This window comes from Nuphar pumila, chromosome 14 (assembly GCF_984573655.1).
Source record: "Nuphar pumila chromosome 14, dmNupPumi1.hap1.1, whole genome shotgun sequence".
NCBI classification, from domain to species: Eukaryota; Viridiplantae; Streptophyta; class Magnoliopsida; order Nymphaeales; family Nymphaeaceae; genus Nuphar; species Nuphar pumila.
This window is the reverse complement of record NC_143262.1, coordinates 88,124,312-88,151,914: the sequence shown is the minus strand read 5'-3', so window position 1 is coordinate 88,151,914 and position 27,603 is coordinate 88,124,312. Positions and strand designations below refer to the sequence as shown.

Below are 27,603 nucleotides of genomic sequence, written 5' to 3'. Positions count from 1 at the left end.
GTCTAATATGGCAGTACCAGGTCTCTCCAGCTTTATTTTCAGATGTCCTAGAATCACTTTTTTATACTGATCAAATTTTTTATTTCATAAATGCTCCTTGTGTAATAAGTAGTCAAAAGTGCTAATCGACGCCTAGATGCCAGCTCCCTAAAAAGACCTAGCCGGTGCCTAGGCAGGACTAGTCGACCTAGTCTAGACCAAAAAAAGGAAAAAATAAATAAACAATTACAATAATTTCTTAAAAATAATATAAAATATATATTTAACATAGTTTATGAAGCTAAACAACTAAAAATTTAAAAAAAAAAATCATGAATGAATCCAAACAATTAAAACATAATTACATTTGTAACATTCAATTTCATCTAAACAAATATTTGGTGAGCTGCATCACCTAGAGGCACACAAAATACTAAAATTATTTAAAATAAACATATATAAAACAAAAATTAAGAAAAAAATAATGAAAAACATAAATATTTCAAAATTACTCAAACAAAGCATGATTATAATGTTTTAAATAGTATTAAAACAAATGCAAAATACCAATCAGTGTCCCTCCCCCAGCCTAGGTACTTGCCTAGGCACCTAGGCAGTAGACTTGCGCCTAGAGGTGGCCTAGGTGGCAGTTTAAGCGAGATTTTAACTACATAGCTTGCATGTAACACACAGGTAAAGTATATTGTGCAGATTTGCTTTTAGCCAGTGTTATCAAAAACGCGCCTTGAGGCGCAAAAGTCGCGCCTCGCCTTGAGGCGCGGCCCTCTGTGCCTCACGGCGCAAGCCTGAGGCGCAATTTTTCTTTTTTTTTTTACAAGACTTCTGAGACATAATCAAAAATATTTTTGTAGGTTAATCTCATATATTTTCCAGTTATTTCAGTTATGTAATTAGTTTCTTAGTATATTACTATATTTTAACTTTTGTTGGTTAATCTCGTATATTTTTTAGTTATTTCAGTCATGTAATTAGTTTCTTAATATATTTTAACTTTTGTTGGTTAATCTCATATATTTTCCAGTTATGTAATCAGTTTTTTAGTTACTTTTATATGTTAATCTCATATTTTTTAGAATAATCTCATATATTTTAACTTTTGTAGGTTAATCTCTTCATATATTTTTCAGTTATGTAATCAGTTTCTTAGTATATTTTAACTTTTGTTGGTTAATCTCATATATTTTTCAGTTATTTAATCAGTTTTTAGTTACTTTTATATGTTAATCTCATATTTTTTAGAATAATCTCATATATTTTAACTTTTGTAGGTTAATCTCAAATATTTTTCAGTTATTTCAGTTATGTAATCAGTTTCTTCATATATTTTAACTTTTGTTGGTTAATCTCATATATTTTCCAGTTATGTAAATGGTTTCTTAGTATATTTTTTCTTTTATTGGTTAATCTCTTATATTTTCCAGTTATGTAATCATTTTTTTAGTTACTTTTATATGTTAATCTCATATTTTTTAGAATAATCCAGTGTTTTAAAACTCGCCGAGTCAACTCGTTGACTCGGCTCGGCTCGGCCCTCCAGCGAGTCAACCCGGCAAGGCAAACTTGGTTTGCCAAAACTCAGGCTTGACTCGGCCTGACTCGGGCGAGTTCTGGGATGATTGAAATTTGATTTTTGAGTTTCAAATTACAGTTTCGAAATATATAAGTACATATATTTTAACAAGGGTTACCCCCAGATTTTGTATAAAAAAGAAAATAAAAATCATTTAAAGATAAAAAATCATTTAAATCCATAGAATAAAATCGCCATGTTGTTCGAAGTACTGTTCACCCTGTGCTATCAACTTATTCTAGCAAAATATTTTAAAGAAATGATTCTCACTATATATGGAGGGTCAAATGAGCCTATAGGAAGTCACATTTAGGTTTCATCATCCATTTGTTATGTGAACAAGCATTGTACAGATTCAAATGTTAATATATTTCCTGCATAGTTTTCATACATGAGAAAATTGCTTATTTATGTTGATATTGAGCATTATGCACATATATCCCTATTTTACATGTATGGATTTGTTAGAGAGGGAATTGAAACTTTTAAAACAAGCTAGCATATATGATTGGCCATTTTAGGAACCGTAGGTAGTAGCAGACTGAACTCATGGTGGCCACATCCTCTAATTCAAGTCATGAATTAGTCAAAGTGCTTGTATAGATATCAAATTCAAGCAAACCTCTGTAGCTCTTTGCAGTTTTTATATTCTTACAGACATTTGGAGACTATATGTTTACTCAAAAACATGGTTTGAGACAAATTATATTTTTTTTTCTTTTAAAATCAAAAGTTAACAAAACCCGGTCCGAGTCACCGAGTTGACCCGCCGAGTCACGAGTCAATAAAGAACGAGTCGAGTTCCGAGTCACGGGTTTTAAAACCTTGGAATAATCTCATATATTTTAACTTTTGTATGTTAATCTCATATATTTTTGAGTTATTTCAGTTATGTAATAAGTTTCTTAGTATATTTTAATTTTTTTGGTTAATCTCATATATTTTTCAGTTATATAATCAGTTTTAGTTACTTTTATATGTTAATCTCATATTTTTTAGTACTTATTTGAGATTTTCTATTTCTTATTGGTTGTTATTTATTTTTTGAGGCCTACGCTTTGCGCCTCGAGGCTTACACCTCGCCTCGGTTTTTGGTGGAGCGCCTCGCTACTCCTCAACGCTTTTCACAACACTGCTCTTACTAGATTCTTTATATTTTTTATGTTGTCTCTCTTGCCCATAAGTGCCATTGTGTTGTGATTGTATCTTGACCCATAAGTGGTCTTCAATTGTGTATGTTGTAATTGCCCATAAGAGGCATTTGTTCGTATTTCATTACAACATGCAGTGTACAATCCGAATAGCATCATTTATCACTCATTGTTATTTCCAACCAGTATCTGTCTCAGACAGCCCATTCCTTTTGATGCCAACATTCAAGCAGACATGGGGGTAATCGCTGGTCAGAAACCAGCACATGGATTGCCACCAGCAATCCTTGACCGATGGCACGCCAACTGCGAATTGGCAACCTTGGACCTACGTGCTAAGCAGTGGAGGTGGGTGGGTTCTCAAACCTTGACCCATCCACTTTCCCCTTCCCACCCATGATGGGGTAGGGAGTCAAAAATCAAACCGGTTTGGTTCAGAACTGGGTTGACCTCATCAACCTCCCCTTCACCTGTATAATACAGCTTTTAGAACTGAATTTTAGGCTCCCACCTAACCAAGTTATGGACCTTGTTCTAGCTTTGAACCTTCTAGTAGTCTTAACCATTTTAACCATAGCTTAGACTCAGTTCTATCAGATGATTTTCGGGAATCAGTGGAGCGTATTCTATCTGTAACTAAACCAATATACAAAATGGTTAAGTTTACAGATCAAGAAGGCCCTATTATTGGAGATGTTTATGAGGCAAAACATGTTGGGTGAAATTAAAGATTGTCTTGTGACTGATACAAGTGACATATACTCCACTATTTATAATATAGTTGTGGAATGATGGCAAAAGATGAATGCTTCTTTGCATTAACTTGCTTATGCATTGACTCCAAAATATTATACTCCTGATTAGTTGGCAAATCTAGATCTTGGGTGTAGGAAAAAAAAACTCCATATAATGATAAGAACATTTTGGATAATGCTATAAAAGCATTAAAGAGGATTCTTCGAGATGATGCAATTTTTTATATTATTAAGTTTCAGTATTTGGATTTTGCAAATAGAAGAGGTCGATTTGGAACAGTCTATGCAATGAAGGATACAAAGGATCCAAGAATGAGTGTTCTTGATTGTTGGGACTATCACGGTCTTGATATACTTGAACTCAGCCAAGTAGCTATAAAAGTTGTCTCAACCTATTTATACATCATCAACAAAAAGAAATTGGAGTACACATAGTTTTATTCAGAACATCAAGAGGAATAGGTTGAATGCATCATGTGCCGATGACTTAGTATTTATTCATTCAAACTTAAGGTTGCTTTCGCAATTTAAAGAAAATTACAAGCATGGGGCTTACAAAAATTGGGACATTAATCCAGAGTATCCTGCTATTGATTATTCTATTGTTAACTTAGATGAGATGTGTATGGCCAACTTAGTTGAAGAAAGTTCTAATGATGCCGAATAAATCCTTGCAAGTAGTCGCCAGTTCAATAATCCCTAATGAATATGGTGGTTGGCTTAGAGATAGGCTTTTCCTTCGAAGAAATTCCGGCATACAAATTGGAGCAAGGCCAAGTCAAGAAGGTGGAAGCAGAATTCCAAACCAAAGAAAGAAACCAACCGGCCAATCTAGCAACTCAAAGGGAAAGGAGATTATGTAGTCACAGATGATATGCACTTGAAGTTTTGACATGGAAAAACTTCATTTCATTTTGCTTACAATTCTTTTGTATTTAGTTTGATATTGTTCCATGTTTTTTTATTTGGTTATTGTCTTAAAACATTTTGCTTTCAATATTTTGCATATAGCTTGACACATTAACCCATTGCTATAGCTACACATGTCAAAGTCATGATTGATTTTTAAAGTTAGTTCTTTTGCTCTTATTCTTAGCTTTTCTTTTATCTCAATATATAAGATGTTAATTCTTACAAGGTAAATGATGAGGACTAATTTCTAGAAACTCGTATCAATTTCATTAAAAACTTGTACCAATGTTAAGAAAATCACATACCAGAACCTCACACCAATGCTTATTTGAAACTCGAACCAATTTTTTTTAGAAACTCGTTTCAATCAAAACATACCCAAAACTTTTGAGCACTTCGTGTACCCATACCAGTCTCTAGCAACTATGCTTTTTAAAACATTTTTTCCCCAAAAGGTAAGTTTCACATGCTACAAACTCACCTTTGCATAAGAGAACTATACAATCAAGGCCAAAATTACAATATAAGTTGTACATGTTCTTGCTAAATACACAACTTTTTTGATGAAGTTAAATGGAGGCCAGTGTACTTTAAATTTTCTTCAATAAAAGCACCCAACAAGTAGAGTTGCAGTGTCTTCATAGCAAAACAAAAGTCTATGTTGCTCAGTAATCCTAGATATTAATCCAGAATAGATGTGAGCTGAAATTCATGTTTTTGGCAACCGTCATACCCAGAGGGGGTTGTCTGATATCTAAATTTTAAAAAATTATCACTAAGGAATATTATTATCCATCAAGAGAACTTTCCAAGCAAAGTTACCTCTTGAGAATGGCAAAATGAACAACTAAAGATGCAAGGCTTACTCACTTCAAACTAAATTTACTTAACTGGAAAAAAAAATACAGATAAACTCATGAAAGAAACAAGCAATATAAAAAAGGATAACATATTATACACTTGCTGGCTACTTGAGGTGAAGTTCTTGCCTGCAAAAGCCAAGGATACCATTCCCGAAGTTTACCGAATGTAGCATCAATATCTCCACTCTGAATAAGCTTCATTTTTAGGTAAACAAAAACTTGATTTCAGACACAGTAGTAGCACATCTTAAACAAATAAGCTCAAGTTTATAATTCTATGTCAGAATAAGATCTAAATTTCTAAGAGGCATTACAAAAACTTAAAAAACCTAATCAACTTCCAAGCAAGAAAAAAAGTGGGTGAGAGTGGTGGAAGGAAAAGGGTGACTACAGTATATAAAAACGAATACATCTTAAAAAAAAATCCACATATAATGAAGCCCTATTTATTTTTCTTACAATAAAGTTGCAGAAACCTTGGGCCAGGCCATGGGCAGCCTGCCGGTCACCCATTTTTTCTCCAAAGGGCTGGCCACAGGCTATGCGGAATTGGCTGCACCCAGGTCCATTTTGGACCAGGCTGTGCAGCAAGTAGATCGGTCGGGCAGGGTCCCCAAAAAATGGGCCTGGCCACCTTAACATAAAGCAATTGATTTGTCAGTATTCAGCACCATGAGCTGATAAAACCCATAGAATCACGTACACTGAAGTCACCAAACACTGCAAAAATACTCATACATCTCTGCTTGCTAGAATTTAATGTGTCAAAGGACTATAATCTTTTCTTTTTTTGATGAAGAAAGGACTACAACTTTTAGATAATAAGGATTATGACAATCAAAAGGAGACCACCATAGCTCTTACATCACCAATAAAAACATGAAAACATCCAGAGTTAAAAAACAGAGAAATTCAATCACAGCAAAAACTAAAACAACAGAACTGAAAGTTTAGTGGACACTTTGAAAAAGATCAGAAAATAAGAAAAAATAAGCAAACCAAATATTGCTATTTCTATAACTAGGAAAATTATAGTCAGCATATTGGAACCAAAACTGCATTTCGTTTGAAACTAGGTAACACACAAAAGTTCATCAACTAAATATAAGCAAAGGTTTCCCATCCTGCAAACAGCAATAAACTTCCATCTACCTGACGTAACAATTTCCGACGGCCTAGTGCATATGAGCCTTCAGTTTCATTTGCATTATTGTCTTCCCCACCAACTGATATAGGAGGAAATGTGCTTCTACTTGCCGCATCAAATGAGGTAAGAGTATCTTGATAACCATAGTGTAATAAATATGAACGAACTATCCTGATTGCCAACACACAAGAAACATTAACTACCAAAGACAAAAAAAAATCCAAAGCGAATGACATAAATGCAATATTGTCAATAAATAACATTAATAAAAGCAGAATGTCAGTTGGTTTTGTTAATTAGGCATTTAATTTGGCCATTAACAGTATCCACACAAAGGTGTTCACTATTTAAATATGTGATACAAGAGAATCGTCTTCTTCCCTTTCCGTTCTCATTCCAGCCTGAGTCGTATTATTAGTACACAATAAAAGCAACAAAAGGCCTATACTGGGATCGAGACAGCTAGTAGATGGGCTAATATCAAAATTGAAATACATAAGTACAGACAAAGTGGTTGACAGAGTGCCCAAGAGTTAAAGATGATGTTTCAATGAAGTGAAGAACATTTAAAACTCAAGTCCTTGGCTCACAACCGTATCCCAAATCCTTTATAAAGTTGCAGGAAACCTCAAAACATTCAAACTGACCAGGGCTGTCAACGAGTCCGATTTATCTCAGGTACCCGAACCAACCCAACCTAAACCTAGATATCTAGGTATGGGCAAAAAAACACTGACCTGAATGTTATTTGGGTCGACCAGAACCCAGTAACATGTGGTTCAGGTTTAGGCTATGATTTTTGTGGATATCCAGCTCAACTCCGATGATCTGACTGTTTTCTTATATATCTTATGTTTAGAGAGAGAGAGGTGGTAGCCACTAACCACTTTTCTAGCTAACCACCGTGATAACCGGGCTTTCGAAGGGTTTTTTCATGGTTTCCTTAAATCTGACCGTACAGATGCATTCTACATGATCTACTCTTGGATCATCTGATTCTGATACGTAGGTAGATTTTTATAAGGTTTAAAAAAATCGACCGTCTAAGATTTTTCTAATTATTCAAGGGTTAAAAAATCATGTTTTTCATCAAAAAAACATGTTCCAAGTGTCGTTTCCTAGTAAATCGACTGTGCCTAACACATCTGTACATACATGGGGAAAACCCTCAGAAAGCCCAGTTAGCACAGTGGTTAGTGTAAGAAAATGGAATCCTCAAACAAACTTCAAATGCTTCCTCACGAATAAACTCTCTCAAGAACCATAAAGGTTCACACACAAGGCAAACACTTAAGAACCACTAGGGTTCACACACAAAATACTCAAAAGAGAGATTCCAAATGAAAAGTGAAGAATTGATTTCATTTAAGTGGGACAAAACCCACACACACAAGATAAAATACAATGGGGTAACTCCCCATATATATACACAAAAAGAGAGGGCAAGGGAGAGTTGTTGGACATTCCAACAGCTCTAAATAAAGCCGTTGGAGTGTCACTCCAACGACTCTCACAGCTTTTGCTTTTTGACTTAGTCAAAAAGCAAAAGGTCTATATTATGTCCAAAAATTAAAAATAAACTAAAAAATAAAAATCTAACTAACCTATGCTATTGTAACTAAACTGAAAAAAAAAAGAGTACATATTATGGGATATTTACATATGAGATTACAATTTTTAACACTCTCTCTCAAACTTATGGTTGAACAACCGAAAGTTTGTCCAAGAAAAAGTGAAATTGAGGACTAGTAAGTGGTTTGGTGAAGAAATCTGCCAGTTGAAGTTCTGAGAAGACATAGGGAAGATCAATGGGGCCTTGTAGAAATTCTTCGCGTACATAGTGGTAGTCCATTTTGATATGCTTGGTTCGTTTGTGGAATGTCCGATTACTAGCAATGTAAATGAAACTTTTATTGTCGCAACATAGTCGTGATGCACTTGTACTTGTAACACCTATATCATAAAGTAGTTGTCTCAACCAGACCACTTCCATGGTGGTGGTAGTCATGGCTCTGTACTCGGCTTCAGTAGACGAAAGAGAAACCTTTTGTTACTTCTTACACCTCCACGAGATCAATGACTCTCTAAGAAACACACACAGTCCAGTAGTTGAGTGTCGATAATTTGGATCACCTCCCCAATCCGCATCAGTATAAGCAGTTAATTCTAGTGTGGAAGAAACCGACAAAAACAGTCCTCTAAAAATGAAAGTTTTAATATATCTAATAATGTGTAACACAACTCCCATATGAATAGAGGTGGGAGCATATTGGAATTGACTTGCTGTGTGAACATGTGTAATGTCAGGACTTGTGATGGAGAGGTAAGACAACACCCCATCAAGTTGTCTATAAGGTGTTGGGTTCTCAAAAGGTTCTCCATCGTCAATTTTCATTTTAATGTTCACAACTTCAGGGGTATCAACATGTCTGTCATCTGTGATTTCTGACCTGTCAATAATATTAAGAGCAAATTTAGATTGAGCTAGTAAATATCCTCTATGACAATAAGCTACTTCAATGCCAAGAAAAAATTTTAAAAAACCTAAATCACTCATTTCAAAGTTGGTTTTGAGAAATTTTTTGATATTGTCAACTCCCTGTTTATCACGTTCTGTGATGATCATGTCCTCCACGTAGAGAAAAACAATAATGATCTCTGCATTAGATTTCTTAATAAACAAAGTTGTGTCATTAAGACAAAATTGAAAGCTAAAATCAAGCATAACCTTACTGAATTTATCATATCAAGCCTTTGGGGCTTGCTTAAGACCATATAAGGCCTTATGTAACCGAAAAGCTTTTTCTTGAGGAACTTCAATGCCAGGAGGTGGTTCCATATAGACTTCTTCGGCTAGACTTTCATTGAAAAATGCATTCCTGACATCCATTTGAAAGATATGCAATTTCTTTATAGAGACAAGGGTTATTAGAGTTCTTACGGTGGTCATTCTAGCGACCGGTGCAATTTCTTTATAGAGGCAAGGGTTATTGGCGTCTAGTCGAGCTTTAAATTGTTCAAGAGTGACATCACTCTTAGTTTTAACTTTATATACCCATCGACATCCTATGGGCTTTTTCCCAAGTGAAATATCTTGAATAGTCCACGTGTTTGCCTTTTCCAAGGCATTTAACTTGGTTGTCATAGCTTTGACCCATTCTGAATGTTCTTTTGTTGTATTATAGTTTGAATGTTCTATATAAGAGTGTAATAGGGAAATATCTGCTTGATGTTTTGGTGAAAAAAAGTCATAGGATACAAATTTTCTGGGCACCTTTGACACCTTAGATGATTTTCTGGTTTCTATTTGATCTTGTGCTTTAATATATTTTTCTAGAGCACAAGGTTGCTCTAGATTTCCTTGCCTGAAGTATTGAATGTAGTCTGAATGAGATGTTTCAACGTTGATTATACTATTTTGATCTTCTTGAACAACTTCTTCATTAATTTCTGGAACTAAGTCCAACAAGGAGTATTCATCAACCTCTCTAGGGTTTTTAGTTTCAAAAAAACTTTTGTTATCTAAAAAAAATCATTTTGTGACACATATAACTTCCTAGTTTTGAGATCAAGGCATCTATAGCCTTTCTGATTGCTTGCATAACCAAGGAATGCACAAGGAATGGCCCGGGGGGAAAGTTTGTCATTTTTGTTAAGAAAACAAAACATTTGCAACCAAATACTCTTAATCGCAAATAATCTAAAATTTGTTTGAAAAGTTTTTCAACAGGTGATACATTTTTTAATAAAGATGATGGCATTTTATTAATGAGATATATTGCGGTTAGAGTAGCTTCGGCCCAAAAAAATTTGAAATTTGATGAGTAATGAGCAGAGTTCTTGTTATTTCTATAATATGCATGTTTTCATTCTGCTAAACCATTTTGTTGTGGGGTACATGGGCATGACTTTTTATGTAAAATACCATGTAGATTTAAGTAATCGCTAAATTCTTTTGATAAATACTCTCCACCTGAATCAGTGCGAAATATAAAGATATCATTCTTAAATTGGTTTTTAACCAGTTTATGAAATATTTGGAAATGTAAAAATACTTCGGATTTATGTTTGAGAAAATAAATCCATGTATGTCTTGTAAAATCATCTACAAAAATGACGTAGTATGAAAACCCTCCTTCTGATATGAAGGGTGCAGAACCCCATACATCCGAATGTACTAACTCAAGTGGTCGAGATGAGATAAAATTTCTTTCTTGAAAGGGTAATCTCTTCATTTTTCCAAGAATACATTTTTCACAATTAAATGTCTCAGAATTACAAAAGTTTTTCATATTTGGAAAAAAATGAATTTTTTTTCAAATCATATTCAAGAAATGAGTGTAGCTGAGATGCGTATGCTTAGATGGATGTGTGAAAATACAATAAAAGATAAGATTCGGAACGAGGAGATACGTAAGAAGGTAGGTGTTGCACCCATTGAAAATAAGATGAGAGAGAATCGTTTACGATGGTTTGGACATATTCGGCGAAAGCCTAATGATGCTCCAGTTAGAAGGATGGAGAAATGGGGAAATATATTAGTTAAAAGAGGTCGTGGTAGGCCTAGGAAGACTTGGATGGAGATGATAGGAAAGGATATGAATGCTTTGAACCTCACCGAGGACATGGCATTGGATAGAAATGATTGGAGGAGAAGGATTCATGTGGAAGACCCAGAATGATTTTCTTTTTTGGTTCATATCGTCGACCCCAATTGTTTTGGGATAAAGGCGTTGTTGTTGTTGTTGTTGTTGTTGTTGTTGTAGAAGTTTTTTCGAAGTTCCCTATTGCTTTAATTTCTAGTGATGTTCCATTAGCAGTAAAAATATTGGACCCATTTGAGTTATGACATTCGGATAGCATTTCAATATTCAGAGTCATATGGAAAGAAGCACCTGAGTCAAGAAGCCATAGAGTTCTACCTGGATCAAAAATGCTAACTGAAGAGACTGCAGTTGCCGTAGATGAAGATGCTCTCTTGAGTAGAGATCCAAGAGCTTCCACCAATTGTGTTAGTGACATGCTTCCAATGGAAGATTCACTTGATTCTTGTGGTGGTCCGACGGCGGCGACCTTTTTCTCATAAGGCCTTTTTAATTTTGGGCAATGGATTTTTACATGTCTCGGTTCACGACAATAGTAGCAAATGATTTTTCTTCTCTCAAAATTATTTCCTTGTTTTTCATCATTTCCCCTTCCATAGTTAGGAGGTTTGTAAGTCCTGACATAGTTTTAGGGTTTCGAGACGGATAGAACTGAGTCATCATTCTTGGAGATTCTACTTTTGAGTCTATTTTCTTTCGTACTTAAATCCTCTATTGTGTCTTCTATTGAAGGCACTTTTCCACGATGAAGGAGGATAGACTTAGTGGATTCAAATTTCGATCTTAATCCACTAATGAAATCAAAAAGTGCTCCGCATTGATTTGGTTTTGGTGGAGTTCAATATCTTGTGGACAATGCCACTTTGGTTCAAGAAGAGTAATTCTTCTCACAATTCTGACAAGCCATTATAATACTCCCTAATGCTCTCGTCTCCTTAAACCATATTTCTTACTTTAATTTGAAGATTGCACACATGTGCAATATCTTTAAGAGAATACATTCTCTTTAAGATAGTCCCAAGCTTCATTTGCATGCTCAAATTTTGCTAAACTTGAGCATTTTTTTATATCAACACTTCAAATAAGCCAAGACATGATTTTGGCATGTCTCATACGTCATTCTTTCCACTTTTTCTTGTAAGTAGATATGGCCTTAACTCTTTCTACCTTCGTGAGAGGTATTTCCTTTTCTCCTTCATCCTTCGTAAAAATTAGAGTAGGTTCCTCATCAGTTCCAACTACTAATCCTCATAAACCCTTCCCTCATATAAGATGCTTCATAATTGAAGCCCATGTTGAAATGAAATGAGGATCTTCCAAACACGAACTTAGATTTGCACGAGAAGGTGTCTAAAAAGACACTAAAGCATAACCCTTAAAAAGGGTATAATGGGAAACAAAAAAAGAAATAAAATATTCTTTATTGATATGAAAACACCAAATGCTTAAGAAGCATTGGAATTGAAAATACAAGAGGGGATGCACCCCTTTATATACAAGTGGGAGAGGAGAGCTCTTAAGAAGCTCTCCTTTGTAGCCGTTGGACTAGTCCAATGATTATAAATGTAATCGTTGGACTAGTCCAACAGTTACATTATTAGTTAAGTTCCAAGTGAAACTTAACTAATAATGTAAGTATAGTTCTATTAGAACTAGACTTTCAAAAATAAAAAAGAAAATAGCAAAAAATACAAAAAAATAAAAATAAAAATATATTAATAATATATAATAATATTAATATGAATATTATTGGTTCATTTGGAAGACCCAAAATGAATTTCTTTTTTGGTTCATATCGCTGACCCCAATTGTTTTGGGATGAAGGCGTAGTTGTTGTTGTTGTTTGTTGTTGTATTAATATGAATATTATTATATATATATTTTACATTTTAACACTCCCCCTCAAACTTACGGTACAATGAGCGAAAGTTTGTCTAAGAGGAAGTCAAAATCTGGGAGCAGCGAGAGGCTTTGTAAAGAAGTCTGCTAACTGATATTCTGAGGTAACATATGGCAGATCAATTGTCCCATGTAGATATTCCTCTTTAACGTAGTGACAATCTATTTCAATGTGCTTGGTGCATTCATGAAATGTTTTGTTGCTTGCAATGTAGATCGTACTTTTGTTGTTGCAGCACATACGTGAAGCTTGTGTTGCTTCTACTCCCATATCAGCAAGCAGGCGTCTGAGCCAAACTACTTCCACGGTCGTGATTGCCATGACACGATATTAGACTTTCGTGGATGAGAGAGAGACTTGCTGCTTTTTGCATCTCCACGATATCAAAGATTCACCTAAAAAGACACAAAAATCAATGGTTGAGTGTTAGTTGTTAGGATCACATCCCCAATCAGCATCAGTGTATGCAATTAAATCAAGTGAGGAAGTAGAAGACAAAAAGATTCCTCTCGAAAGAGAGGTCTTGAGGTATCTGATGATACGCAAAACTGCTCCCATATGAACAGATGTGGGAGCATGCTGAAACTGCCTTGTTGTGTGCACAGCAATGTGCTATGTCTGGTCTGGTAATGGATAGATAGGAAAGAGCTCCGACTAACTATCTGTAAGGGGTAGGATCTTCAAAGGAATGCTCCATCATCGATCTTCATTTTTACATTGACAACTTCTAGAGTATCTACTTTCTTATCATCGGTAATGTCAGACCTGAAAACAATATCAGAAGCAAATCTACTTTGAGATAGTAGGTAACCCCTAGGAGAGTAAGCAACTTCAATACCTACGAAATATCTTAATAAACTTAAACCAGTCATTTCAAAATGAGATTTAAGAAGGTTTTTGATGTTTTCAACTCCTTGTTTATCGCTTCCAGTGATGATCATAGCATCCACGTATAGAAGAAGCACAATGATCATTGCATCAGAACTCTTAATAAACAAAGAAGTGTCAGTCAAGCAGAAGTAAAAACCAATATCAATCATAACATGACTAAACCTGTCATATCACGCTTTGGGTGCTTGTTTAAGGCCATAAAGAGCTTTTTTCAGGCAAAGGACTTTACCCTTAGGAATATTAAGACCGGGAGGGGCTTCCATGTACATTTCTTCAACTAGGTTTTCATTTAGAAATACATTTTTGACGTCCATCTGAAATATGGATCATTTCTTGATGAAAGCTAAGGCAATTAAGGTTTTGACTGTTGTCATACGAGCAACAGGGGCAAAGGCTTCTTCGTAGTCAATGTCATGTTCTTGGGTATAACCTTTGGCCACAAAACGGGCTTTATATCTTTCAAGAGTACCATCACTCCTAGTTTTAACCTTGTAAACTCATCGACACCCTATAGGTTTCTTCCCAAGTGGAAGGTCTTGAATAGACCATGTAGAAGCCTTTTCAAGTGTATCTAACTCAATTTTCATGGCTTCTACCCATTTGACATCATTTTTGGCTTGATAGTATGAAGATGGTTCTTCATATGAGTAAATTAATGCAATAATTGCCCTATATGTGGGAGAGAAAGATTCGTATAACACAAATTTTTCTGGAGGCCTTGAGACTCTAGATGACCTTCTGGTTGGAATTTCAGAATATCTTTCAAGTGCACATGGAAGATTAGGCTCTCGTCGTCTTGAATATTGTATACTAGTATCTCTATGAACTTCTTCATTGTCAACATTGTAATCAAGGTCAATAATACCTTGATCATCATCAAAGTTATAGTCATGATCATATTCGTCAAATTTTGATGTTAGATCTAACAAAAAGGAGTACTTTGTGACTTCCTTTGGTTTTTCAAAATCAAAGAAGCTCTCTTTTTCTAGAAAAGAAACATTTTTTGATACATATAGCTTATTATTTTTGAAGTCAAAACACATATATCCTTTTTTTATTTTCAGCATATCCTAAAAAGGCACAAGGAATCGCACAGGGAGAAAGTTTATCATTTTTGTCTGTAAATATGAAACATTTGCATCCAAATACTCTCAGCCTAGAGTAATCTGGAGAAAGGTTCATAAGTTTTTCGATTGGTGTTATATTTTGCAAAGAAGAAGAAGGCATTCGATTAATCAGATAGGTGGCAGTCAAGGCAGCTTCTGCCCAGAAATCTTTTGGGACTTGATTTGCTATTAATAGAGTCCTAGTGGTTTCCATAATATGGCGATGTTTTCGTTCTGCCAGCCCATTTTGTTGGGGTGCATATGGACAAGACCTTTTATGTGTGATGCCATGCAAGTTAAGGTAATTTTTAAAATCTGTGGACAAGAATTTTCCCCCTGAATCTGTGTGAAATATGAAAATTTCATTTTGAAACTTGTTTTTAACCATATTATGAAATGTTTGAAAGTATGAAAATACTTCATACCAGAGTTACCAGTCGAGGAAGCGAGAGCGGGAAGCGAGGCACTTTCAAAAATTTAGGAAGCGGGGAAGCGTGGGACTACTTAGAAGAAAATTCTGAATCGTCTCGGAAGCGACCTAGGAAGCGAGGGAGAAGCGAAAAAAATGAAAAAAATGGGGAAGCGAGGGGGAAGCGTGGTGCTTCCCATAAAAGGGAAGCGCACTTCCCAAAAAAGGGGGACGCTTCCCCTCACGCTTCGGAAGCGCGACATTTCACGCTTCCGAAGCGCGCTTCCCCTTTTACCTAGGCGCTTCCAGTAACTCTGCTTCAAACTTTATATTTTAGAAAGTAAATCCATATATGTCTGGAATAATCATTGACAAAGATAACATAATAAGCAAATTCTCCTTTAGAAATTATTGGTACAGGACCCCAAACATCCGAGTGAACTAATTCAAGTGGTCTTGAAGAGACAAAAGTTCTATTCTGAAATGGTAATCTTTTCATTTTGTCAAGAATACAATCTTTACAAGTAAATGTTTCAACAACAACAACAACAACTACGTCTTCATCCCAAAACAATTGGGGTCAGCGATATGAACCAAAAAAGAAATTCATTTTGGGTCTTCCACATGAATCCTTTTCCTCCAATCATTTCTATCCAATGCCATGTCCTCGGTGAGGTTCAAAGCATTCATATCCTTTCCTATCATCTCCATCCAAGTCTTCCTAGGCCTACCCCGACCTCTTTTAACAAATATATTTTCCCATTTCTCCAACCTTCTAACTGGAGCATCATTAGGCCTTCGCCGAATATGTCCAAACCACCGTAAACGATTCTCTCGCATCTTATTTTCAATGGGTGCAACACCTACCTTCTTACGTATCTTCTCGTTCCGAATCTTATCTTTTATAGTATTTCCACACATCCATCTAAGCATCCGCATCTCAGCTACACTCATTTTTTGAATATGATGTCTCTTGGCAGCCCAACATTCCGTACCATATAGTAAAGCGGGTCTAATAGTTGTCCTATAAAACTTTCCCTTCAACCGCAATGGCATTCTACGATCGCACAGCACTCCAATTGCACTTTTCCATTTCATCCACCCAACCTTTATCCTATGATTTACATCTCCATCAATTTCTCCATACTTTTGAATGATGGATCCCAAATATTTGAAATAATCATTCACCGGTATTTCTTGCTCACCAAGCTTCACTACACTCCCATCACTACTTCGTTGCTTACTAAACTGACATTCCATATATTCATTCTTACTCTTACTCAACTTAAAACCTCTAGCTTCCAATGTCTGTCTCCATAATTCTAACTTAGCATTAACCCCAGCTCTAGACTCATCAATCAAAACAATATCATCAGCAAACAACATACACCACGGTACATTTTCTTGAATTGATCTCGTAAGCTCATCCATCACTATCGCAAATAGGAAAGGGCTTAAAGCAGATCCTTGATGTAACCCAACCGTTATAGGAAAATTGGTTGTCACCCCTCCACAAGTGCGGACATTGGTTACTACTCCTTCATACATATCTTTAATTATACTAATGTACTTAAGAGAAACACCTTTCTTCATCATTGTCCACCAGAGAACATCCCTAGGTACTCTATCGTATGCCTTCTCTAAATCAATAAAAACCATATGCAAATCTTTGTTCCTCTCTCTATATCTTTTCTAGATTTGAAAAATGTTGGATTTTGGCTATATGAGGATGACCGAGTCTTTTGTGCCACAACTCCAACTCATTTTTATGAATGTTATAACAAAAAGCTTTCTTTAGCATTTCCAAAAAATCCATGTAATAGAGTCCCCCTTCTCTATGGCCTTCCCCAATCAGCTTTCTTGACTAGCAATCTTGTACCCAGCAACCATGAGAAGAGAAGGAAACATTACAACCATGGTCAGATATTTGAGAAACATATAATAGATTTAAATTTAGTTTGGGAATAAATCTTACTTCTGGAACAAAAAATTTCTCAATTTTATGGATTTTTTCAAAATTTCATATTCCTTCTATTTCAAGAGAAGTTCCATCAGTTGTAAAAACTTTTAACACACTTGTTTTATTTTTAACTTTTATCATTTGGGGTCATATGGAATGAAGCACCAGACTCAAGAAGCCAAGGGAAGTTACCTTGATCGGAAAAAGATAAAGTAGTTGCTCCAGTCGAAGCTTCTGATGAGGAGGAAGCTCCTTTAATGAGAGGTTGGAGAATCTCCATTAGCTGGGCCATAGAGACTGGTGCATCTTGATCTTTGGGCTTCGATCCAGCAATCGCAACTCTCTTTTCTCTGAGCTCCTTAAGCTTAGGACACTGAGGCCTGTAGTGTCCCAGTTCACGACAATGATGGCAGATAACCTTTTTCTTGTCATAATCAACTCTTTGGCGGTTAAAATGGGGTGGTCTATATGATTGTACATGATTTCCTGGTCTGGATACAGTAAGAACATAATCATCTTCAGCCTTTGGAGTAATTCTGTTTTCCTCCATAGTTAATTCCTCTATAGTGTCGACAATAGAGGGAACTTTTCCTCGATGAAGAAGAGCCGATTTCGTTGACTCGAATTCCAGTCTTAAACCATTTACAAATTGATAAAAATGCTCCATATCAAGTTGTTTTTGTCGGAGCTCAATATCTTCTGGGCAATGCCATTTTGGCTCTAGAATAGCCAATTCACCCCAAAGTTCGGATAATTCATTATAGTATTCTCGTATAATTTTGTCACCTTGGGTCATAGATCTAACCCTTTCTTGAAGATTGCACACATGTGCAATATCTTTTAGGGAATATATATTTTTGAGATATTCTCACGCCTTATCGGCATGCTCAAACTTGGCAAGACTAGAACAATTTATGTCAACACTATTGATTAGCCATGACATAATTTTAGCATGCCCTATTCTCCATTCTTTCCAACTCTTTTCATAGTTGGCTAAGACTTAGCTTTTTTCCCCTTCGGCCAAGGGAACTTCTTTATCACCTTCTATTTTGGTGAGAACAGGTTTAGGTTCTGAATCGGAACCATCTACTATGCCCCCACAACCCTTTTCCCCGTATATAGTGCTTCATTATTGAAGTCCATATTACATAATTTGTTTTAGCTTTATGGGTATGACGGTGATTTTATCTTGATCATTCATCTTTTACAAAGGTGATAAAACAAGGAGAAAAAAGAAATAAAGAAAGAGAAAGAGAGAGTAAGAGAAAGCAAACACGATATTTTGATGCAACGAGCCTTTCTTTTCTCTCCTTCCTTTAAAAGAGGCTTTAAAAACCCAACCAAGGTGATAAAACACATTTTCAAGCTTGGCATGGAAAATCAGGCAAGAAATCTTCATGATGTAGGATGAACCTTGCTCTGATACCACAAAATGAAATGAGGATCTTCCAAACACGAACTTAGATTCGCACGAGAAGGTGTCTAAAAGACACTAAAGCATAACCCTTAAAAAGGGTATAATGGGAAACAAAAGAAGAAATAAAATATTCTTTATTGATATGAAAACATCAAATGCTTAAGAAGCATTGGAATTGAAAATACAAGAGGGGATGCACCTCTTTATATACAAGTGGGAGAGGAGAGCTCTTAAGAAGCTCTCCTTTGTAGTTGTTGGACTAGTCCAACGGTTATAAATGTAACCGTTGGACTAGTCCAACAATTACATTATTTGTTAAGATCCAAGTGGAACTTAACTAATAATGTAAGTCTAGTTTTATTAGAACTAGACTTTCAAAGATTAAAAAGAAAATAGCAAAAAATACAGAAAAATAAAAATAAAAATAAAATTGCATTAATATATATATATATATAATAATAATAATAATATGAATATTATTATTATATATATTTTACATTTTAACACATGTGACATAGTTGGAATCATTTAGTTTGATGGGCTTAATGGTGACATTATCATCGTCATCCATTTTACAATATTTAGGAAAAGAGATAAGAGAAGAAAGAGAAAAACTAAATAAAAGAATACTCTACCATAAATGATCAGTACGAATATTCTTCAAGCTTTTTACGCTTTCACACAATCACCACTTCAAGAAAGATCACTTTCTTGCAAGAAAGTTGTGTGGCACATTTCCCAATGCACCAAAAGAACTTATCTTGATTGCTTCAACCAAACTTTGATACCATGTAAGAAAATAGAATCCTCAAACAAACTTCAAATGCTTCCTCACGAATAAACTCTCTCAAGAACCATAAAGGTTCACACACAAGGCAAACACTTAAGAACCACTAGGGTTCACACACAAAATACTCAAAAGAGAGATTCCAACTGAAAAAGTGAAGAATTGATATAATTTAAGTGAGATAAAACCCACATACACAAGATAAAATACAATGGGGTAACTCCCCATATATATACACAAAAAGAGAGGGCAAGGGAGAGTTGCTCTAAATAGAGCCGTTGGAGTGTCCAACGACTCTCACAGCTTTTGTTTTTTGACTTAGTCAAAAAGCAAAAGGTTTATATTATGTCCAGCTTTTGCTTTTTGACTTAGTCAAAAAGCAAAAGGTCTATATTATGTCCAAAAATGAAAAACAAACTAAAAAGTAAAAACCTAACTAACCTATGCTATTGTAACTAAACTGGAAAAAAAAGATTACATATTATGGGATATTTACATATGAGATTATCTATGAGCTTACATTTTTTAACAGTTAGCTAGAAGAGTGGTTAGCATCTCTCTCTCTCTCTCTCTCTCTCTCTCTCTCTCTCTCTATATATATATATATATATATATATATATATATATATATATATTGTAAATAACTTATCTGGGTCAGCTTTTTGCTTCTATTTTCTCAAACCCAAACTTGAACCTGACTCTTATTTGGGCGGGTTTGGATGAACCATGACAGGGTCTGATACACGACCTGTTGACAGCCCTAAAACAGACAATAGGATAAAATCATCTAACCGTTCTCACGAGGAAAAAAAGATACCATCTGTTGAAATAGCTAGTTCTGAGTTCATGAATGTTGATGGGTGATGGATTGGCAGCAGTACATTCTTCCATCATTCAAATGCATCACAGAACAGAAGTAGATGTGGAAAATATTTTGAAATATTGCTTCGAACTAAACTGAAGATTAACAAAAACAAACCACAAAAGCCATAAAAAATGGGTATTTCAATTCTACAATCGCTTGTCACAGAATCACCAATTTTCACCCCTCTAATGTTTCATGAATAAATAAATAATGTGTTAGGTACATAACAATAAACTCCTCAAATGAAATAGCAACAATGAATAATATTAGAAAAACCACTCAACTAATTTTTCACCAAAGTGAATCTCATGAAAGGGGGAATACTAATGTTATAATTACTGACCAGTGGCTGACATTCAAAGGCAAAGACATTTTCTCCATAGCCCTCTGTTGCTTTTGTTTTTCCTCCAACATGTATGCCTGCATTGGGGATTAAGATTTGGTCATAAGAAACAATGTCAAAATCTGTCAATCAAAACAGGAAGCATGCAAGTGCAAAAGAAATAAACACCGGAATCCTATCTATCTATCTGCCAAACTATCATTTTATACACACATACACAAAAATACATAAATACAAACACACAGATATATATATATATATTGGAAAATATAAGGTGGTTATGTACTATGATACCATACAGTATGGATCCACCCATCAAATGATAGATCTAACCGTACGGAAGTGTTTGGCATGATTTATTTACTATGTTAGAAGGTTTTATCATGTTTGATACATCATAAGATCCTATTTTTGAGATAGTGAAAATCAACGGCTCACAATTCATGAAAATAAGGGTGGTCTGGAAATGGTATAAAACATCATATTTCAGTCAACTTTAACACAGAAATAGTAAATAAAACATGTTAAACATGATCCAAAGGTTAGATTTTGCATTTGGAGCTTGGATCTATGTAAATCGTGTACCACCTTATGGTGGTACGGTATCAACATTGAATCGCCCTATATATATATATAGAGAGAGAGAGAGAATAAACAATAGGTCGCTATAAGAAAGGCCACAAAGAAAAAAAGGTTCTTCCTCCCGTTGGCGTGATATCAGAATCCTTCATTGGACTCTGTTAATTATCTCCCACTTGTCAATACATTTCACACTTAAGCTACACACCAGGTCTTCTAAGATTTAGAAGCCCTGCTGATCAAGGTTTCACAAGCATAGAACAGAACATGAAGTATCAGACAAATTTTCCTGGGCTGTGGATAGAAAAGAGACATTTGTACATCATCACATTAGTTGTCCGAGTGTACACATTTCAAATTCGCATTATTTTCAATAATTCTTTACATTATTATGTTATATTTTACACTCATCTTTTATAAGTGCTATCAAAAATCTTCTGCATTATCACGATGAAGGATCACAGTCAGCCTGGTCTATTGTCCAGAACCTGTACATCGATGCATAGGATGGTCAAAACACAAAAAACAGAACCTTAATGACAATTCTTCTACATAAGAGCGTTGAAAGATTATCCATATTACACCTTGGAGACCACAAACTATGCATCATCACTGTTTTGGAGGCACTTGTGAGGGTGTTAAAGGCATACGCCACTACAGCCCTTAAGCTTCAGATGCTTAGACCTCTTCCTTAAAGAGACCTAAACTTCCACCAGAGGCATGGGCATCTACGAGAGGCCACGCCCCTTTCATGAAACCTACATACTTTAGGCAAGTTAGACACCTTTTAGATCACATTTGAACCCTAAAAAAACTATAAAAATTTCACTCCATTTATGCTGATAAAAAAAAGTAAGATACAAAAACCACGTGCTAAATTTGAGTCATTACTTATTTACTTGTTTCTTAGAAAAAGAAACTTGAGCTCCCAACTCCCTATTGCCAAAAACACATAATATATCAAAGGGAGAACACTTTTCATCAAAAATTAATTGAAGGTCATTTTTTTTGTTATACATTTTCATATAATTTTTTGTTCAAGCAATTCTGGTTTCCTTTGTTCTTATATATTTGTTTGACGAATTCTAGTGGTATGTGTGCTTTATATATATATATATATATATATATATATATATATATATATATATATATGCATGCACTTTTGAAATGAGGGTTACTCTTCTTTATATACTTTTCGAGATGTACTAAACAAATTAATGGCTTCTAGATTTACTAATTGAAGAAAAAAATAAATAGAATCAAAATTCAACACGATCAGCTTGCATGTCACATTTCTCCTTTAGATCTTGTTGCAAAGCATGGCATTGTAAGCTGAGTTCCATAAACAAACAGATATTGCTCAGTGCATCTAAACATTTTATCATGATTATTTGCAATTATTGTTATTTATTTATGCTTTAGAGTTAATGAAGCAATTTATTTCAGTAATTGCAGATCTTTTTTATTAGCTTTATACCCATTGTTTGAAAACCCACCAAGTTGACTCAGCTTGACTCGCCATTCACTGGGTCAACCTAATGAATGACCCAGCATTTGATCAAGGCTCCGTGGACTCACAAGTTGATTGAGCCAAGTCAACTAAGTTTTTATAGGACAACCATGACTCAACTGAGTCAACTTATGATTTAACCAAGTCAGGTGAGTATTATATAATCAGCTATGTTACTTTGACACTTCTACAGGGTCAAGGTGTCAGTGTGACACTTCTCGGCACTGACACTTACATTGACACCCCTAAACATAGCATGAACCCTTCATTTTTTAACATAAAGTGTCAAAAAAATGTGTCGCTTGTCTAACACTTTTGAATGACCTAGACATGAAGCATCTAGCTGTTGGACACTCCATGTCTACCCTATTTAAACTTTATTTTCTCTCATTTCATACTTGGAAGTATCAAAGAGACAAACCTGGTCATGGGACCACTCTCTCTATATATATGTGTGTTACTATCCAAAGAAAAAGGGGTCAAACCAATCGGTGCATAGACTCTTTCTATCTTGCTATTACCATAGTCATCCCTTGTTTAACAAGGATAACGAATATCAAATCCAAGAAGAAGCTCCATCATGCATTCCAAGTACTCAAGCAAACATAAAAATTAGATCACGTCATGGCTCCTAGGCAATCTCTGGAAGTATTGGTATATTGCATGGTCAACAGATGCAGTAAATCTGAGTATGTCCTGCAGTGAGCCCCACAACATCCTAAACGAAACCTCATTAATATTTCAATAACAGTGACCAAAACCCACAATTTTTTAAATAACAAAGTATGAAAGAAGTAATTGGGAGGACATCCCATTATGCAGCTGGGTAAAAGAGACAGGGTGATTGCCATTATAATCACACCCAGAACAGCCATGCAGATGTGTATAATGTTAAAATATGCATATATATATATATATATATATATATATATACATCATCAAGAACTCTCTTTTCTTTGTTGTACATCCAAAAAACTGATAGGGGTATTTTGGTAATTTTCCTGTACCATTTTTTATTTTTAGGATTTTCTTTTATTTATTTTTTTATTTTTTCCTTTTATTACATCATGTAAAAGGACTGCATGGGGGGCCACCCATATATATATATATATATATATATATATATAATCACACCCAGAACAGCCATGCAGATGTGTATAATGTTAAAATATGCATATATATATATATAAGTATATATATACATATATGTATATATATACTTATATACTTCATCAAGAACTCTCTTTTCTTTGTTGTACATCCAAAAACCTGATAGTGGTATTTTGATAATTTTCCTGTACCATTTTTTATTTTTAGGATTTTCTTTTATTTCTTTTTTTATTCTTTTTACTTTTTTTTATTTTTTTCTTTTATTACATCATGTAAAAGGACTGCATGGGGGCCCACCCATCTAGTCATATGACCATTGGGGCTCCCAACAACTAGAAGAGAGCCCCATGTGGTCCCTCTCTTTTTGTTTTTCATCCTCTATAAATAGAGGGCTCTCCCTCTTGTAACATATGGCTTTTTAAGTCCTCTTTCAATAAAAATTTATATATTTTGCCTCTTTGAAGGCTTCCTGAGTTGTCCCTTAGTGGACTATTTCGGTATTTCCCATTGTGGGTTCTTGCTTGTCCATTATTGGACCGTGTGAATGCATTAAGCATTCTTATTATTCATTTTCGCATACTTTCTAACATGGTATCAGAGCAAGGTTGTGATCGAGTTGCTCTTTGGTGCATCGAGAAGCATGTTATTCAAGAAATTTTAAGAAAAATGGCAAAGTATTTAGTTTTCTCTCTTTTATTTCTTAAAGTTATTCGGTATGTATTCTTTTTCCTTAGGTATAATGCATTATGAAGAAATATTTACTTCCTTGATCATTTATATGTATGTGTTTTCTTTATCGTTATGTTTTTATTAAAAATATATATATTAAAAAAAACTATTTTGCACGTTTAGTGCTTGTGTTATTTGGTTCTTTCATTGAACCTTCACCTTTTCGTATGTTCTGAAATTTTTAAATGATAAATTCTTAGACCGGTGAACTTGTTTTTCGAAAAACTAGATATATGATTTCTCAAAACTTGCTTTAATGGGTCATTAATAATGTTTTTCTTTTAAGCATAATTTGATGACAATTTTTTTAATTTATATTTTATGCTTAACTTTGTTTGTAAGCATGTCTTTCATATGAATGGTATGTCTTTAGAGAAAGTTATGTTGAGATTAAAATTTTTGTGATATATGTAGTGTAAAGCTATTGATCACATACTCTTCTACACTCACATCATATTTGTTGTTTCGTGTTGAAGGTATGTGCTTATCCACTAAAAAGTCTTATGAGTGGCTTCTTAGAATATTGTATGTTTTTCGAAAAAAAATCTTGACATATATCATCTATGAAAAATTCCTTATTAAGTTTTAATTCTTTTAACAAGGCTAATCTAATGCATCATTCCGTATGAGCAATATTTGTTTGGAAAAGTTTTTTTTGCATGTTGAATTAAGATTAGTTTTTATTAAAAAGAGTAGTCATGTATTATTATCATATGAAATATGGTTATTTTTGCATCTTGATGCTCTTAAAGATTCTTCAATTTGATTGTCTTCAAGTGTTTGTCTCATTGTAAAATTTATGGTTTTTATTAATGCATGTTGAATTATGAGTTGGTTCTAACCTTTTAAGTCATATGTTTTTTATAAACTTATGAGTTTTGAATTTTTCCTCCTCAACAAATATTTGATTTTCTAGATTTGTGCCTTAGTGCATTTTTTTTTTGTACGGTTTTAACAAGTTCATAAACTTATTATCCTCTTGAGTGTGGGTTTCTCCCACTTGAATGAAAATTATTATTCTTCTTGTATACCCTTTTTTGAGTATTTTTGTTAAACCCTAGTGGTTCTTGTGAGTATATGCTCGTTGTGAACTTTTGTGGTTCTTTTGAGAGTGGTTGTAAGCATCATTTGAAGTTTCAATTATGGACTTCATTTCCTTTCATGGTTTCTCACATGAGATTTTCAAACTTCATAATCTTACCACCTTAATTAAGAATGCCTATATTGGCTTAAATTTTTTGCTCATTCAAGATTATTGTCATTCGACATCCTGTATTGCATAAAATTGCATCTATTATCATTTGGTGTGCATATAATTGCACTATTATAGTTAAGGCTTGATTTGACTTTTGGATTATTCCAAATCAGTTCTTACACATGACATTGCTTAATATTTCATGTTGTGTTTGTTGCATAATGAGACTTTTTGGTATAAATGACTTCATTTTGAAGAATTGATTATGTTAAGCATGATCCGTGTTTATGTAAAATTATTGTCATAAGGCATATTGTTGTGCATATGATTGATTATCTACCATTATTGGATCTTTGATTTGATCGGCTCTCTTTATAAAATCACCTGTTTAGAAAATGATTTCCTTAATGGCATTTATATTGTCCATCACAAACTTTATTTGATGCATCAATTTTCTTGGCCTTGTTATTATTACAGAGATGTTTGTTGGGGTGAGTTATGTGCACCTCGTGTTATGTCACTTTAGATTGTCAACTTGTAGTTTGACTCTAAATGACATGTTATGTGATCTCTGATTATGAGTGTGTGACATCACTTGTGTGTTCTTTGGCCATTGACTTTGTTATGGATGTTCTTAATTATGTGTACTCATGATGGATGTCTAACTTTTTGAAACCATAGTGTTTCTAGATATATTGAAAAATTGATATTTGTTTTTAATTATATTCCCATTACAAGTCTTCTTACCTCAATTGACTTTCACCTTTTATGCCTTCTATCTAAGTGTCACCTTATGTAGAGAAGAAATGTTGTTCACACTTTCGTATGTGTTTTTATCCCATTGTTGGCTTTGTTCTCTTGATCTAGTACCTGATACACTTGTTTTGAGTGTCATTATATATAGACAAGGCTTGTTGTTTCACACCATTGTGTGTGATGTTGGCCCATGGTTGGCTTTTGTGTTCTTGTTCTAGTCGTTGATACACTCATTTCAAGTGTCATTTTATGTAGACAAGATGTTTAGTCACACCTTTGTGTATGTTTTAGCGCATGGTTGGCTTTGTACTATTGTTCTAGTCGTTGAACATACTTGATTTTAAGTATCATTATATGTAGACAAGAGATGTTTGTTCACACTTTTGTGTGTGACTTTTAGCCCATGGTTGGCTGTTGTACTCTTGTTCTAATCGTTGATACACTCGTTTCAAGTATCATTATATGTAGACAAGAGGTGTTTATACACACCTTCGTGTGTGTATTTGGTCTTTTAGTGGCATTATATTTATGTTCTTGATTTAATCGCTTATACACTTGATTTGTGAGATTTGGAGGTCTAATGAGGTGATTGCTTGTAGTGATGAACTATTGTTGAGATTTGCAAAATTTCATATTTATGGGAATTCTTAATTTAGTTTTGATTTGCATTTATCATATGGGATTTTGTTCTAAATGTTTTTTTTAATCCTTACTACTTGTGTCTTCCTTAGATAGAAAAATAATTATCAATGAAAGTTTATATCATTGATATGCATATTTTAAAAATCACTTTTTCCGTTTGGCCTGTCTGTGGGGAATTAGTGCTTGTATGCACATATCTCTTTGGGCTATTTGTGCTCATAGTGCACATTATCTCTTTTTGAGGTATTTTCACATGACATACCTCTTTGTGGAGTTGGCAGCCCTCATATACATTGTCGCTTTGTAGACATTTTCACATGTTTTCTCCTTTGGGACTTGTGCCTGGGTGCACATATCTTTCTTCAAGAATATAATGAGTTTATCAAATTGTGTTTAAGTCTG

The 27,603-nt window shown here is 34.5% G+C and overlaps 1 protein-coding gene across 4 annotated transcripts in view; it reads right to left on the bottom strand.

Annotated features, from left to right (window-relative positions):
• The window catches only part of LOC149817294 (ran-binding protein M homolog), a 58,332-nt gene that overhangs the window by 3,257 nt on the left and 27,472 nt on the right, over positions 1-27,603 (bottom strand). For all 4 annotated transcript variants that reach the window (XM_089988092.1, XM_089988095.1, XM_089988094.1 and 1 more), the window contains exons 6-8: positions 20,681-20,757; positions 6,404-6,569; positions 5,378-5,446 (exon numbers count right to left, since the gene is read on the bottom strand). In XM_089988092.1, coding sequence (XP_089844218.1) covers positions 5,378-5,446; positions 6,404-6,569; positions 20,681-20,757 — 312 coding nt within the window. The remainder of the gene's footprint in view (positions 1-5,377; positions 5,447-6,403; positions 6,570-20,680; positions 20,758-27,603) is intronic.